The sequence below is a fragment of the Herpailurus yagouaroundi genome, unplaced genomic scaffold (assembly GCF_014898765.1).
Source record: "Herpailurus yagouaroundi ecotype Mexico unplaced genomic scaffold, PumYag 163, whole genome shotgun sequence".
NCBI lineage: Eukaryota > Metazoa > Chordata > Mammalia > Carnivora > Felidae > Herpailurus > Herpailurus yagouaroundi.
Window position 1 is genome coordinate 40,855,948 of NW_024412404.1, and position 17,984 is coordinate 40,873,931.

General features: G+C 44.2%; 1 protein-coding gene across 1 annotated transcript in view; it reads right to left on the minus strand.

The window, feature by feature from the left end:
* ARMH3 (armadillo like helical domain containing 3) overlaps positions 1-17,984 on the minus strand; it is a 177,392-nt gene that overhangs the window by 2,380 nt on the left and 157,028 nt on the right. The window contains exon 25 of the mRNA XM_040486247.1: positions 1,584-1,700. Within this exon, the coding sequence (XP_040342181.1) occupies positions 1,584-1,700 (117 nt within the window). The remainder of the gene's footprint in view (positions 1-1,583; positions 1,701-17,984) is intronic.

The following is a 17,984-nucleotide window of genomic DNA, read 5'->3' on the forward strand; positions in this document are numbered from 1 at the left end:
CCACAGATGGAGAGCCTTGCAGGAAGTGTTGCCTCTGTCAGTGGGGGAAAGGACTGTGGAGAAGGGGTCAAAGGGCCAAACTCTCTACTCTGACTGGGTTCTGGGAGGAATCCAGCACACTCTGGAAGGAGTGCTGTTCATGGGCAACAGAAGTGAATGTTGTTTAAGAGACAAAGTGGGAGAAGGAGGAGAAAAAGCATGTGTATCTATCCTGGGCCCCAAAGACCAGGGAACTTTCCTTCAATTTCTGCTTAGCTGTGGGAAACATAATGAAGTCATCAGGCAGGAGGCAGAGGCAAGGGCAGCACGGCAAACAGCGGGCGGCTCAAGCTCATTACCTCCAAGCCCAACTAGACCCTCTTTGCTCCCTGGTGCTAGAGGTAGAGATATAAGGAGAACTGAGTCAGGTAGAGGCTAGTACCAAGAGAGCTCCCCTAACTCCTCCACAATCTTTTCCTCTCCAATTACTTACTCTTTGTGAAGTCTGGGCCCCCAGTAATCCCCCCACAACAACTTAAAGACTTGCCATAAATATACTTGACCCCATAAACATACTCGACTCTGCTATCTCTTTATATCACTTGTTTCCCTGCTCCCAACTCACTCACTTCCAGAGCAGATCTCCCTCACCCTGGGGAAGTCCAAAATCTCAGGAATCTCATGTCAGGGTCAGAGCAGGGCTGTGTTCAGCATAAGACAGATAATCTACAACCCAGCACCTTCATCATAAACTTGGCATAGGGAAGTAAAAGCTGGGCTGAGGTGAGTTCTGTCCCAGCAGTGCGAGGGCTGAGGCTATGGGAAGAAGTATAGCGTGCTCTGGTCTCAACTCACAGCCACGACATTCGTGTACACCCAGGCTGGAGGGGCGGGGGGGGGGGGGGGGGGGCGCGGCAGGATTGAGATTGGCAGGCTTCGCTCTTCCTGAGAGCAGCTCTAAGCACAGGGCAGCAGAGAGACGATCAACGGGGAGAGCCCAGTTCTGTGGCAGGGCTGACTGGGAGACTAGTAGGAGGCAGAGCAAATGCTCACTGACTCCAGGTGGCCAGGGGTAGGGGCTGCAGGAGGCTGAGTGACGGGAAAGGGGGGCATGGGGTGAGGAGTGAAGACTGGAGAACTAGATCGGGAGGGCACTCAGACCAGGAGCCAGTTAGGAATTTAGGAAGAAGTGATTGCATAAGGAGGAGAAGAATCAATGACTCTCATTAGCTGCTGGAAGACAGGATACGGGGTAATGAGCCAGAGCTGCCACTGGGAACACACGTCAAACCCCAGGCCCAGCTGGAGCTGTGCAAGGGCCGTCTCCATGGCTGCAGAAGAGAGATGGGCAATGCTGCCTCAGGCTTCTCACACTTCCCCACCTGGCACCAGTACCCTGGGGAATATCTTCTCTCACTGCCTGGTCCTGGGCTGCTTCAGGAGACAATTCGCACACCTAATCCCAGCAGACTCCTCAAGTCTTATTTCATCAGCCTTTGGCAAACTGTGGTTGTTTCCTTAGATGCCCACCTGCACAGTACAATGCACCGGCTGGGAAAGGGCCCTAGGAGACACAGGCAGAGGTGGAGGCGGGGCAGACTCACCAGCTCCTTGAAGAAGGCAGCTTCCTTGTGCTGCTCCGAATAGCGCTCATACTGGTCCAGGCCATCCTGCAGCTTCAGTGTGAGAGTGTCATAGTTGGCTCGTACTACCTCCAGCACCTGCAGGAGGTCAAAGGCCAGGCAGGGCTTAGGCCATTCAAACCCTAGGTCACTTGGTCCCCAGGCCCCTCTTGCTGCCCTGCTGGGTTGGATTCAAGCTGGGGCAACACCTCCAAGAGACCATGCTTACTACTTATCACCCAGAAAAAAAGCCTGGTCACAGAGCAATTCCTCAGGTTTCTGGGACCATTTTCTAACCTCTTCTATTCCTGGCTTTTCCTGACCCATCCAGCCTGGACACCAGGGCTGTTTACTCTGGGTATGGTAAAAGAGCACGAGAAGAGGTGACAGAAGAGTGAGTGTCTGAGCTCAGCAACATCCCCAAACCATAAATGTGTTCTCAGCCATATCCTGCAGCTTTCTTTGGCTAGGCTGTCACAGTTGCTGAGTAAGATTTTGCCAATATCTCCTTCCTTTTCCCTTTCTGGGAACCACATTTCTTCAGTCCCGGGATGTTCCTCAGCACCATCTGCCGCTTGTTTTCATCTCTCAGTGCCAACTGTCTTCCTATCCACTGCCTGGATCGAACTTTTGGGCCTCCCAGCCTTGTGATGTAGGGGACACCTTCTTGACTAAGCTAGAGCTAAGCGCATGTTTTGTTCTGATGAGGGGTCTCTCCCCTTTCTCTTACTTTCTATGGGGGTGGGGTGGATTCAGACCTCCACGGACTCCAGGAACCTTGGATCTCAGTGCTTCCAAAGGAAGTTCTGGTAGGACTTCAGTTGATAAGACCATGAATCAAAGCCAAGGACAACCAGGGGGAAAGGCACACCATTTAAGTTAGAAAGGAGCTGGGCAGAAAGGAGAGACCAGGAGATGGAATCACTGTTCCCTGTGGTAATCTGGGTGGTAGCTATTTTGCAACTTGACCTGACAGAAGTCTATGACATCATGAAGAGCTCCCAGCTCAGTAAGGAGCTTGGGAGGAATGAGTGAGGCTTAATTCTTTATTTATGTATGTATGTATGTATGTATGTATGTATTTATTTATTTTGAGAGAGAGACAGAGAGAGACACAGAGAGAGAGAGAGAATCCTAAGCAGGCTCTGTGTTGTCAACACAGAGCCCAACTTGGGGCTTGATCTCCCAAACAGTGAGATCATGACCTGAGCTTAGATCAAAAGTCGGATGCTTAACCAACTGAGCCACGCTGGTGTCCCAAGACTTAATTCTAACAGAAGGTAGGGGAGGGTGAAGAGACTAAGCTAGAATCAGGACTGTCAGAGGGACTGAGGATGGCCTCCTGAGGGGGACAAAAGTACCTCTGGGCAGTTCTCACCAATTCAATCTTGTGCCAGGGCACATGTCACTTGGTAGAAAACACTCCTGCCTGCCAACAAATTCTGAGGGGAGAGTACAGATGGAGAACACAAGGAAGGCTTGTGTCCTCAAGTTTGGTGGGGGGACGGACAGCTAGGGCAAACGTCTAGCCTAGGCTCCAGGCTCAGTGTCCTTCCCTCCAGACACCCAGCTCCTCAAGGTCACTCTGCCTGGCTGTGTCCCACATACCCTAGTAGGGGCTGGCTCCTTTGCTTCTAATTCCATTTATCAGCTCTGTCAGCAGGAGGACCAGTACTCAGCAATGGCTGTCACTCACAAAATAATCCAGCCCTCTCATGCATGTGGGCTGTGCTTGTAGCTAAAATATCTATAGACAAGGTCTTGGCTCAGAAGTGAATGGCTCAAAACCCCGTAAAAAGCAAAACTCCAAGATGGAACTGGGCCCCCAGGAACCAGGCGGAACAGAGTATTACATGCTTTCTCTAACCCTGAACTCTGGGCAGCCTCAGCAATGCCTATGAGCCAGTATCCTGGGCTCAGTCTTCCCTAAGGGGTATCAGGTAAGACAAATACTATGCTAAAGCGAATTTTGAGAAGGTGCAGCCTGTCAGAGATGCTACATCCTGAGAGCCTCAGGCCTCAGGCAATGCTGCCTTGATCCCTGGGCTTTCTCCCCTTGCCATGGCCAAGTGGAAGGTCTAAAAACAGATATTTTTCATTCCCAACAAAGTTGGCTTTTGGCAGAAGAACTCAGTTCTGTTTCTGAAAGGAAGGCAAAACAGAGAAGGCCTTGGAGCTATCAGCTCCTTGGAAGGAAACCAAAGGCCTGGCTGGACTCCGTGCATGATCTCAGCTCTCGTCTTGTCCAGACCTTACTTCCTTTCTTTCTTTTTTATTCAAGGCAAGCTGCCCTTCAGTTCACCCAGCCTCTGCCATCTCCTGCCCTCATCACCTCTCTTAGATTTCCAAGAGAAGAAGATATTCTAAGTTCAAGTCTGGACTCCAGTCCATTTGGGACTTTGGAACATTAGGGCTACTTCCTATTCTGTGACTTCGCTTTCTGGAGCTTCAGACATTAGGAACATGTCCCATTTGGGCCTCACACTCCACACTGGCCTGGGACGTGGCAGAGGGCAGCAATGAGGCAGAAGACAATCTCCCAGACTGCTTCTGTCTAAAGACCTTAGGTTTTACAATTTGCAGCTTCAGTCTCTGGCTCCTGGCCATTCCAAAGGTACCTCCTAGGCTGAGGTCTCTCCCCAATCCATCAGGTAACAGTCTATTTCCCAAGTGCAAGCCCACTTTCTTTCATCAGCTGCTGGGCTTGTGGGCTTCCTAGAACCATGTCCACCACTTTAGCTCCAGGCAGGTTCAAAGTCAGAAAAGCACTGATAAGCCACATGTTCTCTAAGGAGTCCTTACACCCCCACATATGGCCCTCAGTAGACAGGAGCCTGGGTGCTGGCAAGGGACCTAATAGAAAGAGAACTGAACTGGGAATCTCACTCTTACTATGGATCTCAATTTACCTAATGAGCCTCAACCCGTCTCTCTCTATAAAATAGAATTTGAACTCGCCTTCCTAAAAGGACATGGAATAAACATTTTGATTCCTGAAAGTAACATAACAACTGATAGAAACACTGTCATCCCAGTAGCTATACAGCTACCTAGACAGCTCCTGGGACTCCAGAATAACTGTCTTCACAGCCCAGGAAGTACTTACCTATTTTGAACTAACCCAAAGAGCCTATGTGCATAAATAATTCTTCACCACAAAGGAACATCTTCTGGATTTAAGTGGAAGACACAAACGGCCTCAGTTTCAAAGATTCTATGCCCTCTTCTTTGCCTTGAAACACTCTGCCTCAGGTGAGAGAAGAACAGATTGGGGACTGGGGTGTGAACCTAAACCCCTCCCCTGGAGTCTCTGGAGGAAAAGCACCTGACATAGGCTTTAAGGTCGGAGAGACATTTTGGTCCCAGATCAACCACTAGCAAGCTATGTAAACTGATACACATCACTTAATCTCTTTGAGCCTCAGTTTTTCTTATCCTATCTATACTATAACTGTATAAAGCTCATATACGGATGACATGAGATGACTGTCCAGTGTCTTGCACATAAGGAATAGTCAGTAAGTGCTTACTAATTTTACGATGAAAAGTTATTTCTGGTGACAATAGGCATTTGGTAGTTCTTTTTTTTAAAAAAATTTTTTTTCAACGTTTTTATTTATTTTTGGGACAGAGAGAGACACAGCATGAACGGGGGAGGGGCAGAGAGAGAGGGAGACACAGAATCAGAAACAGGCTCCAGGCTCCGAGCCACCAGCCCAGAGCCCGACGCGGGGCTCGAACTCACGGACCGAGATCGTGACCTGGCCGAAGCCGGACGCTTAACCGACTGCGCCACCCAGGCGCCCCGGCATTTGGTAGTTCTTATCCCCAGATAGTTCTAACCATAAACCAGGAGCTAGGGCCTTGCACATCTTTATTCAGATTCTGGTGAAGAAGAAACCTAATTTCTCTATTCCATATGAAGCAGGCTTTCCATAATGACCCCACTATCCTGAGTGTAACAGGTAATGTATCAGCCAAAAGTCAGAGAATGTCCAGTATCCACTGCTTAACAGTCCTGGTGTGGTGCAAGGGGATACAGGTTATACTAAAGAAAAACTGAGCAGAGATGCCCACAGAGGCCAGTTTTGCATAACACAGGTTGTGAAGCTCTTGGCCATATCAGGATCAGGAAGGAGAGAGATCCCAGTGCACAAAGTTAGTTCAAAATTGATGAGGTTTTAGACATACATACACACCCCTTCTCCAAGCATGTACAATAGGCATTCCCTAAAGACTATTCAGTAGCCTGTGCCCCATATTTTTAGCAGAGCCTTTGAAATGGCAAATAACTTCTGGCCTAAAGACAGCAGCAAAGGAGAATCACCAATGGAAAAGTTCTTGCAAATGGCTCTCCTATCTAGATGTCAGAGGGCTTTGCCTTGTGCCTGAAAAATTGCTTAGTCTCAAATCTCTGACGGACTGAATTCCCAGAAGGAGAATTAGCAGACAACTAAGTAATAGGATATGACCTGACAGCAAACTTGTATTCACTGCTTTCTCAATTTGAACTGACATCTACAGTATAACCTATTTGGGGAGAGTATGTAAGGCTGCCACCAGCCCACTTCCAGCCAGGGCAACATGCAGGCCTTCCCTAAAGCCAGGCTGCCAAATGAGGATGAAACCACAAATAGAGAACAGAGAAACTATTCTCTCCAAATAGAGAAACTTAGAGACTTTTTATAGAATAGGAAATAAACATGGAACCTATCAAGATTGCAGTGGGATATAACAGAAAGAGGCTACAGAAGGGTGCCTGGGTGGCTCAGTCAGGTAAGTATCCGATGCTCGATTTCGGCTCAGGTCATGATCTCACCATTTGTTGAGTTTCAGCCCTGCACAGGGCTTTGCTCTGACAGTGTGGAGACTGCTTGGGATTCTCTCTCCCTCTCTCTCTGCTCCTCCCATGCTCTCTCTCAAAATAAATAAGCTTAAAAAAAAAAAAAGGTGTTTTGTTTTGTTGAAGAAAGAGGCTACAGAATTCTAGAAACCTAGGGTCAAATCTTGGCATCATCATTTAGTACTTATAGGACCTTGACCTAAGCTTTAGGTTCTTCATCTTAAAATAGTCATCATCATACTATTTTCTTAGAATATTATAAAGATTAGAGATCATATATAAAATAAACACAAAAATATAAATGATAGGATCTCACCAATAGAAGAATGAAGGCTATTGAGACGGAAACAAAACAAGAAACGGAAATAGAAAATACTTGATGTAGGGGTATCTGGGTGGCTCAGTCAGTTAAGCATCAGACTCCTGATCTCAGCTCAGGTCATGATCTCATGGTTAGTAGGATCAAGCCCTGCTCTGTGCTCACAGCACAAAGCTGCTTGGGATTCTCTCTCTCTCTCTCTCTCTCTCTCTCTCTCTCTCTGCCCCTCTACTGCTTGTACTCTCATGTATGTGCGTGCGCTCTCTCTCTCTCTCTCTCAAAATAAATAAACTTGGAAAAAAATTAAAAAAAAAAAAGAAAAAATACTTGATGTATTTAAATAAGATGAATGCGGTGGCTGAAGGGCAGCTGGGAGGTCTGGCATCATCATTAATATGTAAGAATAGTGATATGGAAGGCAACCTCACCTCTTTTTGCCAATGTTACCATGGTGACAGAACCATAGAAATAACAGTTCTGGAAGGAACCTTTGAAATCACCTACCTAATCCATGGCCCTCGTTTCACAGATGAAGAAACAGATGTCGAGAAAGATTGTAAGTTATCCAAAAACACAAAGCAGGGATTAGACAACAGAATTTTCTGACTCCCAATCCAATGTTCTTCCTGTATTGGCAGGCTAGTTTAACCTGAGGCACATTCCTTAGTTTACAGGCTAAACTTAATCTTTCACAGAGCATTCAAGGAATTCAAAGCTCACTCCTAAGAAGTGGGAAGCATGATCTGTGGAGAGCTGTAACCTGGAGAAAAGCTTGGCTTGATGTTTAAATTTTCATTATTACCAGGTCCCTCAGGGCTCCAGGGCATGTCAATTTCCACCAACAGAAGCCAAAGATCCTGCTCAGCCTTGTTGTAGTTGGGTGTCAACCACCACCAAAACTGTTCAGACCACTCCAAACTCATTATCAGCAAAATCGAGATTTGGTTGCTATTTTAATTACTTAGTACTCATTGAGAAGCTTGAAATACAAAGGTCTTTAATCTTCAACTGGACATCTTTATTATTTTTTGTAAAGTTTATCTATTTATTTTGAGAGAGAGAGAGCACAAGCACAAGCAGGGGAGGGAAGAGAGAGAGAGAAAGAATCCCAAGCTCACAGAGTGGAGCCCAATGCAGGACTCAAATTCACAAACCACAAGATCATGACCTGAGTCAAAATCAAGAGTTGGATTACCCAGGGGCCTTTTCACTGGGCTTCTTTGGCAGCAGCCGTCAGGAGGTCTCCAGGCTTGGGGTGGCTGGAGATGAATGCCTCCTACCGTGTGACCTTTTTTTTTTAAAGTAAACTCTATATCCAACATGGGGGTTGAACTCATGACCCCAAGATCAAGAGTTGCAGGCTCCACTGACTGAGCCAGCCAGGCATCCCAGAATACACTCTACAATGAATGCTCATACCTCAAGGCCAACCTTCCATTCTCTGAGACTGTAACCACTCTGTTCCCACTTCCATGTCTTCTGCTTTAACCCTGCCAAACCCCCTAATCATAGGAAAATTAATCTCTGGGTGATAATTAATCTCTGGACGATTTGAAACAGATAAAGTAATTATAAGGACGAAAGATGATAAAGGCTTTTTAGAGGATTTTCATGATAATCTCCATCTATCTCTCCCACTGGGCTCTGGCCATTTCCTCTATTTCAGATGTTTATTCACTAGTTAGAGAATATGATTTTTTTTGTCTCCATTTTTTTCCCCCACAAAGCAGGACAAGACAGCTTGAGAGATCCAAGCTCTGAAGCCACAAACATCAGCATCACCACCCATAAGCCTGCATATTGCCTTTGCTTCTCTCTCCCATCGGTTAGAGGGAGTTGACCAGGTACTGCTTATTATATGAGCTGACGATGGAGAAGTAATGAAAGAACCACAAGCCACTGGGAAATGAAGTTCATCCTTCACAATGGCTCCAGACTTAGGACAAACCTATCTTGGTGCTCAGAGAACCAAGAAGGTCTGGATAAAAAGGTTTGCTCTCCATGCCACCTCTCTAAACTGTTCCCTGCTCCACTGTAATGTCTTATCTCTAAAGAAATGGTGCTGAGCAGAGTAGGTCTTCAACAACACTCAGCGGCAAATGGGCTGCTAGAGCGGAGAGCAACTGCCAAGTAGTTGCAGACAGTTTTTTAATTTTATTTATTTATTTTGAGAGAGAGAGAGAGAGAGAGAGAACACATGCATGTGCTCGCACTAGCAGGGGAAGGGCAGAGAGAGAGAATCCCAAGTAGGCTCCACGCTCAGCACTGAGCCCAATGGGGTGGGGAGAGGGGGACTTGATCCCACAACCAATTGTGAGATCATGACCTGAGCTAAAATCAAGAGTTGGGCACCTAACCAACTGAGCCACCCAGGCCCCCCTGCAGGCAATTTTTACGATAGATGCAGACTGAGCTCTCCCTCTCATTGTCTATGGAAGAACAACACAGTCAAACACAGTACTTCTCAGCCAGGCAGGCTGAAACCTTTCTCCTTCTACTCAGTAAATTTCCTCAAACTCAACGGAAGATACCCTTTCCTCAAAAAATGAGAATGACTGACTCAAGGCATTGCCTAACTCCCTTTTCTGAATTTGTCATAGGGCTGTAATGCTCTGTAAATTTTGGCAAGAGACTGAAAAGAAATCGGAGGTCACATCCTTCATTTTTCTCTGGAAGGAGCTACTCTAGCCTCCCATCCTTCCCCTACTTTCTCCAAACCAGACTTTCCCCAGAACTGATGACATGTCTTCCAATGAGGGACAACACTCTCTTCTCCCAGAAGCAATAAAAGTCTGTCCCTAACCTTGCAATTTCACCAGTGTAAGGACAACCCACAGAGGCACTCTTACAGTTAAGTGGTGCTCTGCTCAGGTGTTGGACTGCATGGAAGTGGAATTCTGATAATAAAGAAGCAAAAAGACAATTCTTCCTCCTCCATAATCCACATTTAGTCTTCAAAATCAAGGCTAGCTAAGCAAGAAGCACTGCATAGATGTTCTCCAAGTAAAGACCTTGGTGGGTCACTACTGGATCTAGTTGTGCTTAGGCCCTGAAAAAGAGTTTCAACCAACAGCTAATAATTTTTAAAATAACATAGTTAGAAGTATGGTTCTATTTCACTCATATGTGGAATTTAAGAAACAAAACAAGAAACCACAGAAAAAGAAAAGAGACAAACCACAAAACAGACTCTTAACTAGAGAGAACAAACTAGTGGTTACCAGAGGGGAGGTGGGCGGATGGGTGAAACAGGTGAAGGAGATTAAAGAGTGCACTTATCTTTTTATTATTATTTATTATTGCCATATTTAAATGTTTGTTTTTGAGAGAGAGAGAGAGCCAGAGCATGAGCGGGGGAGAGGCAGAAAGAGAGGGAGACATAGAATCTGAAACAGGCTCCAGGCTCTGAGCTGTCAGCAGCACAGAGCCCGACGCGGGGCTTGAACCCACAAACCACAAGATCGTGACCTAAGCCGAAGTCAGGCACTTAACCAACTGAGCCACCCAGGCGCCCCAAAGAGTGTGCTTATCTTGATGAGCACTGAGTAATGTATGGAATTGTTGGATCACTATATTATACACCTGAAACTAACATAACACTGTATGTTAATTTAAAAGAGTATGGCTCTAGAGTCAGCCTGCCTGGACTCATCCTAGGTCTACCACTTACTAGCAGGGTAGAGCTGGGTGAGTTTCAGTTTCCTCAACTGTAAAATGGGAGTTATAATAATGGTCTTTAGAGAGAGCTAGTTGTGCAGATTGAACAAGGCAACAGATACAAAGCGCCAAGCATACTTCTTGATACACAGAGAGTGCTTCATTATTATTATTCTCTTTCACTTTAATGTAACTCCACAAATAACTGCTTTTTAGAACCTGAAATTCCAAGGCTTGCCATAAATTAGCAAACTCTTTCCTCCCCCGCTTTCTGGAAGGGATGTGTCTTCTACAGGCTCCTCAAAGAGGGATTTCCTATGGTGGAAAGAACACATTGCTGTAGAGTTCATGCATTAGTAGGTGCAGACAGGTAGGGTGGCAGGCCCTCTCCTGGAGAAGCAAACATGCTACTACCACCACTGATTTCTTATGGAAACTGTGTCACAGCAGAATTCTTAGCACCCTGGAAGAAGAGACCCAGGGTTACATTATAGATTTTCCACAATGCCTAACAGAGTCCTAAGAAGCAGTGAAACATTCAACACGCCTGTGGACTAATTTAGTAGCACTCAGGCCCAACCAAAAAGGAAAGGAATTTCTCAAGGTCACATGGTAAGATTAGAGTAAGGCCATCACAGTACACCCAGCGCTCTTCTCAGTATTCGCATAGGGTTTCTAAAGCCCTCAGAGCCGAGTCCTGCCTTTAAGGAGCTAATAAGCAAAATGGGGACTCAAGATAAACCACAGTGGAAGGACACATCCACAGACATAAGCGCATACTGGGTGGAGCCAGCAGTGCTAAGTGTGATTTGGAATCAGCTACATATCTGAGCAGAGATTGAGTGGCCCGGTTGAAACAGTGTCACACCTTTTATTTTTATTTTATTTTATTTTATTTTTTATTTTTATTTTTTATTATTTTTTTAACGTTTATTTATTTTTGAGACAGAGAGAGACAGAGCATGAATGGGGGAGAGTCAGAGAGAGAGAGGGAGACACAGAATCTGAAACAGGCTCCAGGCTCCGAGCTGTCAGCACAGAGCCTGACGTGGGGCTCGAACTCACGGACCGCGAGATCATGACCTGAGCCGAAGTCGGCCACTTAACCGACTGGGCCACCCAGGCGCCCCGTGTCACACCTTTTAAAAGAGGGAAAATAAGTTATCCAAGATCTCTTCTATTTTGTCCACCCTTCCTCCACTTTATATCACTGCCACCAGTTAATTCTAAGTACAAAATTGTCCACCAGTGTAGTAGGGCCCCTGAGACAGCAGCCGCAGCAAGGGCCATTAGCTCTGATAGGTCTGTGACTGGCACTGACAGCTTAGGCTCTGTCAGGTCCCATCACGTGAGGGACAGACTGCTCAGGTTCAACCTTGATGCTGAGAAAATAAGTCCTGCACAAAAGATGGGCCAAAGGTTAAAAGGGTAGGAAACAGTGTCACTTTACTTCCCAATCATACAATCTACAATTTCAATTTCTCAGTGTGTGTTCAATTTAGCAATGGATTTCAACTGCACAAATTCAGCTCAACTGTGCAGGGTACTCATTAGATAACTGTCCAAAACAATCTAGGCAGATACACACTGTGATCTTTGAATAGCCAGGTTCAAAGTCTTGCTGAGTTATTTTTGGCACTTCTTTGCATACAGTAACTAAGAGATTTGCACCTCAGAAGATGAGAAGAAACAATTAGGTTCAGGGGCTCCAAGACTAACTGGTACCCAGAGAGGACAGGGTTTACTTCCTTCAGACACTGCCTGCTTAAACTCTTCTTATACAAGACAAAGCTTGTCCATCTAAACATGGCCAAAAAGGAACAGAGTGATCAAGCACCCAGTTAAAAGGACAAAATACCAGCTACACAAGAGCTTCATGTTTCAATTCTCCATGCTGTTTTGAGAGATTTGAGGGTGAGCCTGTGTAAATGATCAGTGTAAGGCTGGGATCTGGGCCCAAGAATAGAAGGGAAAAATGGGGAAAGGGAAGAGATAACTTTTAGTGTATTGTATTAAAAATAATATTAAAATGCTTACTATATATATTGTTTCCAATATCTATTCAAGACTCTCCCCTCCAGTGACTGACAGAGGAGGAAGGAGGAGAATGAAGTAAAATGGGACAATATATATGAATAGTTAATGCAAGGGAAGGTTCTCTGAAAAGTGAGTGAAATTTTAAAAAATCAGCTGAGCAACTCTGGGTATATTGTAATTTTTAAAAGTAGTTCAGGACTTCCACTTCCAGTTACGATGGAGTAACTGAGAACTGTGAAAGATATAACTCTTCAGACACTGGATAACAGGAAGTGTAGGACAGGTATGTGGAGAGATTAAGGTGAGCATGAAGGTCTTGCTAGGCTAAACAGACACACTGGATTTCAGGAGGGAGAGGCAACTAGAACTTGTAGGCGGACTACCAGAGGAGGCAATGAGGCAAAGAAAAGAGCTTCAGAAATTTGCATAGTGTTCCTACTGAATCTGTTGCTAATACTAAGGATCACGTGTATAGGGTAAAATTCAATCAGATCAGAATAAAAAAAGACTGAGAATCCGTAAGCTTGCACCACTGAGAGGTGTTTGAATTTTGACCGACCAGAATGAAAAGCACCTGTGGAACACCTAGGGTATTCAGGGAGACCCCAGAGCAGTCACACCTCAGTAGAACTAAACTAGCCCTGGAGTAAAGGCTATTCTGAACCTATTCAAAGGAAGATTAAAAAGAAGTTCCATGTATGAGTTTGGTCAAAAGGTACAAACTTCCAGTTATAAAATAAGTACCGGTGATGTAATGTACAATATGTTGACTATAGTTGACATGGCTGTATGGCATATTTGAAAGTTGTTAAGAGTGAATCCTAAGAGTTCTCGTCACAAGGAAAAAAAACATTTTTGCCCTTTCTTAGGTACCTATATGAGATGGATGTTGACTAAACTTATTGTGGTAATCATTTCATAATATATGTACGTCATGTCATTATGCTATAACCTTAAAACTTATAAGTAGTGCACGGCAATTGTATCTCAATAAAACTGGGGAGGCAGGGTAGATGGAGATCATGACCAAAAAAAAGGAAGTTTCAAGTGGATCATTCTATTCCAGAAAGAATTTACCTGTCTTCCTGAACAAAGTCCAACACTGTTTAATAAAGACAACAAAATCTAGCACTCAACTACCTAACATTCACAATGCCCAGTATCCAATAAAAAATTGCCAGAAATGTAAAAAAAAAAAACAGGAAAATGTGACTCATAGCCAAAATAAACAGACCCAGAAATGAGATACCAGAATTAAAAACAAGGACATTTAAAGAGCTATTATAAATACGTTCAAGTATTTTAGAACATCCACAAACATAATAAGGAGCAAAATGGAAGATATAATGCACATCATAATAAAACCACAGAAAATTCGTGTGAGAGAATATTAAAAGCAGGCAGAGGGGGGAAGATAGATACAGAAGAAAAAAAAAGAATTCACATTTCGTAACAGAAACCCTATACAAACCAGAAAACAATAAAATGCTATCTGTGCCTCCCCAAAATTTACTGTTAACCTAGAATGCTATATCCAGAACACATCCTTCAGAAATGAGGGTGAAATAAAGAGCTTTTCAAGCAAACAATACGAGGGAATGTATTGCCAACAGTCCTGCACTACAAGAGATGTTAAAAGAAGTCCTTCTGGCAGAAGGAAAACTACATTATCTGGATCTATAAATAGGAATGAAGGAATGGTAAACACATTGATAAACATAAAATATTTTTATCTACATTTAAAAATGAGGAAGGGGCGCCTGGGTGGCGCAGTCGGTTAAGCGTCCGACTTCAGCCAGGTCACGATCTCGCGGTCCGTGAGTTCGAGCCCCGCGTCGGGCTCTGGGCTGATGGCTCAGAGCCTGGAGCCTGCTTCCGATTCTGTGTCTCCCTCTCTCTCTCTGACCCTCCCCCGTTCATGCTCTCTCTCTCTCAAAAAGTAAATAAACGTTAAAAATATATATATATATAATAAAAAAAAAAATGAGGAAAAAGAGGGGCGCCTGGGTGGCTCCATCAGCTGAGCGTCCGACTTCAGCTCTGGTCATGAATTCACGGTCCGTGAGTTCGAGCCCTGCATTGGGCTCTGTGCTGACGGCTCAGAGCCTGCAGCCTGCTTCAGATTCTGTGTCTCCCTCTCTCTCTGACCCTCCCCCATTCATGCTCTGTCTCTCTCTGCCTCAAAAATAAATAAACATTAAAAAAATGAGGAAAAAGATAACTGACTCTTTAAAGCAAAAAATAATAGTAATGTGGGAATTTCCATGTCTGTGTGGGCTCCCCCATATACCTAATGTCCACCGTTAAACTTGGTTTTCTTCTCCTGTTTAAATAAAAATAATAATAGGGGCACCTGGGCGTCTTAGTCGGTTACGCATCCGACTTCAGTTCAGGTCATGAACTTGTGGTCTGTGAGTTCGAGCCCCAGGTTGGGTTCTATGCTGACAGCTTGGAGCCCGAAGCCTGCTTCGGACCTGTGTCTCCCTCTCTCTCTGCCCCTCCCCTGTTTCTCTCTGTCTCTCAAAAATAAATTAACGTTAAAATGTTTTTTTCTTAAATAATAATAGCAATGTATTGTGAAATGTATAAAACCTAGAAGAAAAATGTATGACAACACTAGTACAAAGGACAGGAGGGGACAAATAGAAATACATGATTGCAAGGTTATTACATGCTACATGAAATCATAGGACATTATTTTGAAGGTAAATTGTGATAGGTTAAAAAGCAACCACTAAAAAAATAAAATGAAGAGGTATAGCTAAAAAAGTCAATAGTGGACATAAAATGTAATACTAAAAGATATCCAGTTAATCCAAAAGAAGGCAGAACATAAAAAAATGAATAAAGAACAGGTGGGAGAAAAAGAAGAAAAAAAAAACCAATACAGGAGATTTTAACACAGCTATATTGACATATAAATTAAGTGTAACACTTTAATTAAAAGACAAAGATTGTCAGACTAGACCTAAAATTAAGACCCAACTATGGGTTGTCTAAAAGAAATTCACCTAGAGGCACCTGGGTGGTTCAGTCAGTTAAGCATCCAACTTTAGCTCAGGTCATGATCTCCAGTTCATGAGTTCAAGCCCCGTGTCAGGCTCTGTGCTAACAGCTCAGAGCCTGGAGCCTGCTTTAGATTCTGTGTCTCCCTCTCTCTCTGCCCCTCTGCCACTCACACTCTGTTTCCCTCTCTCTCTTCTCTCTCTCTTTCTCTCTCTCTCTCTCTCAAAAATAAAGAAACTTAAAAAAAATTTTTTTTAAATAAAAGAAATTCACCTAAGTTCAGCTCAGGTCATGATCTCACAGTTCCATGAGTTCAAGCCCCACATCAGGCTCCGCACCCTCAGTTCAGGGCCTGGCTGGGATTCTTGATCTCTCTTAAAATAATAAACTTAAAATAAAATAAATTCACCTAAAATATAAAGACACAGATAGGCTGAAAGTGAAAAGATAGACAAAAATATGCTTCTGAAGACACGAATTAAAGTAGAATTGCTATACTAACATGTGAAAAAGGAGACTTCAAAACAAGGAATATTATCAAGAGTAAAGAGAGAAATTTTGTAATGATAAAGGGGTCAGTTAATTACAGATATATATATGTATACACACACACACACACACACACACACACACACACACACACATACACCTAATAAGACAGTTTCAAAATTCTGGATGAAGCATAACTGACAGAACTAAAGGAAGAAATAGAAAAGTCTACTATTACAGCTATAAGTTTCAATACTCCTCATAACTGATAAAACGATTAGACTGAAAATCAGTGAGGACAGAAGACTTAAACATTACCAACCAAACTGACCTAAAGTCATTTATAGAACATTCTATTCAATAACAGCAAAGTATACATTCTTTTAAAATGCACACAGAGGGGCGCCTGGGTGGCGCAGTCGGTTAAGCGTCCGACTTCAGCCAGGTCACGATCTCGCAGTCCGTGAGTTCGAGCCCCGCGTCGGGCTCTGGGCTGATGGCTCAGAGCCTGGAGCCTGTTTCCGATTCTGTGTCTCCCTCTCTCTGTGCCCCTCGCCTGTTCATGCTCTGTCTCTCTCTGTCCCACTAACAATCTGCACCTCTCCCTGACATGTGCACAATCTCTCTCAAAAATAAAAAAATGCACACAGGAACATTCAACAACATAGAGCATATGCTAGACCATAAAACAAATCTCAATAAATTTAGAAGGACTGAAATCAATCACATGGAGTATATTTTCTGTCTACCAAAGGATTAAGTAAGAAATTAATAACAGAGGGGCACCCGGGGGGCTCAGTGGGTTGAGCAACCGACTTTGGCTCAGGTCATAATCTTGAAGTCAGTCAGTTTGAGCCCTGCATCTGACTCTGTGATGACAGCTCAGAGGCTGGAGACTGCTTCAGATTCTGTGTCTCCCTCCCTCTCTAACCCTGCCCCGCTCACACTCGGTCTCTGTCTCTCAAAAATAAACATTAAAACAAGTATATTAAAAATAAGAAATCAGTAACAGAAATTTATCTGGAAAATCCCCAAGGGGAACCTGGGTAGCTCAGTCGGTTAAGGGACCGACTCTTGGTTATTATGGTTCCGGTTGTGATCTCAAGGCCATGAGATAGAGCACCAAATCTGGCTCAACACTGAGCATGGAGCCCGCTTGGGATTTTCTCTGTCTCTCTGCCCTTTCCCTACTCATGTGCATGTGTACTCTCTCTTTCTCTCTCTCTCAAAATAAATAAAAATTAAAAAAAAAAAACAACAAACATCCCCAGGGGCACCTGGGTGGTTCAGTGAGTTAAGCATCCGACTTCGGCTCAGGTCATGATCTCCCAGTTTGCAATTTCAAACCCCGCATCAGGCTCTCTGCTGTCAGCACAGAACCCATTTCGGATCCTCTGTTACCCTTTCTCTCTGTCCCTCCCCCACTGGCTCTCTGTCTCTCTCTCTAAAAAATAAATAAACATTAAAAAGAAAAAAATCCCCTGGGGCGCCTGAGTAGCTCAGTCGGTTAAGCCTCCTACTTCGGCTCAGGTCACAGGTCACAATCTTATGGTTTGTGAGTTCGGGCCCCATGTCGGACTCTGTTGCTGATGCCTTGGAGCCTGGAGCCTGTTTCAGATTCTGTGTCTCCCTCTCTCTCTGCCCCTCCCAGCTCACAATCTGTCCCTGTCTCAAAAATAAATAAACATTAAAAAAATTTTTTTTAATTAAAAAAAAAAAAATCCCCAAATAGGGGCACCTGGGTGGCTCAGTTGGTTAAGTGTCTGACTTTGGCTCAGGTCATAATCTCCACAGTTTGTGAGTTTGAGTCCTGCATCAGACTCTGCTGTCAGTGCAGAACCCATTTTGGATCCTCTGTCTCCCTCCCTTCTCTGCCCCTTCCCGGCTCTTGTGCCCTGTCTCTCTCTCTCTCTCTATCAAAAATAAAAGAACATTAAAAAAAAAAAATCCCCAAATAATAGAAACAAAACAACACATTTCTATTTTTTTTATTTAATTTATTTTTATTTGTTTTGAGAGAGAGACAGCATGA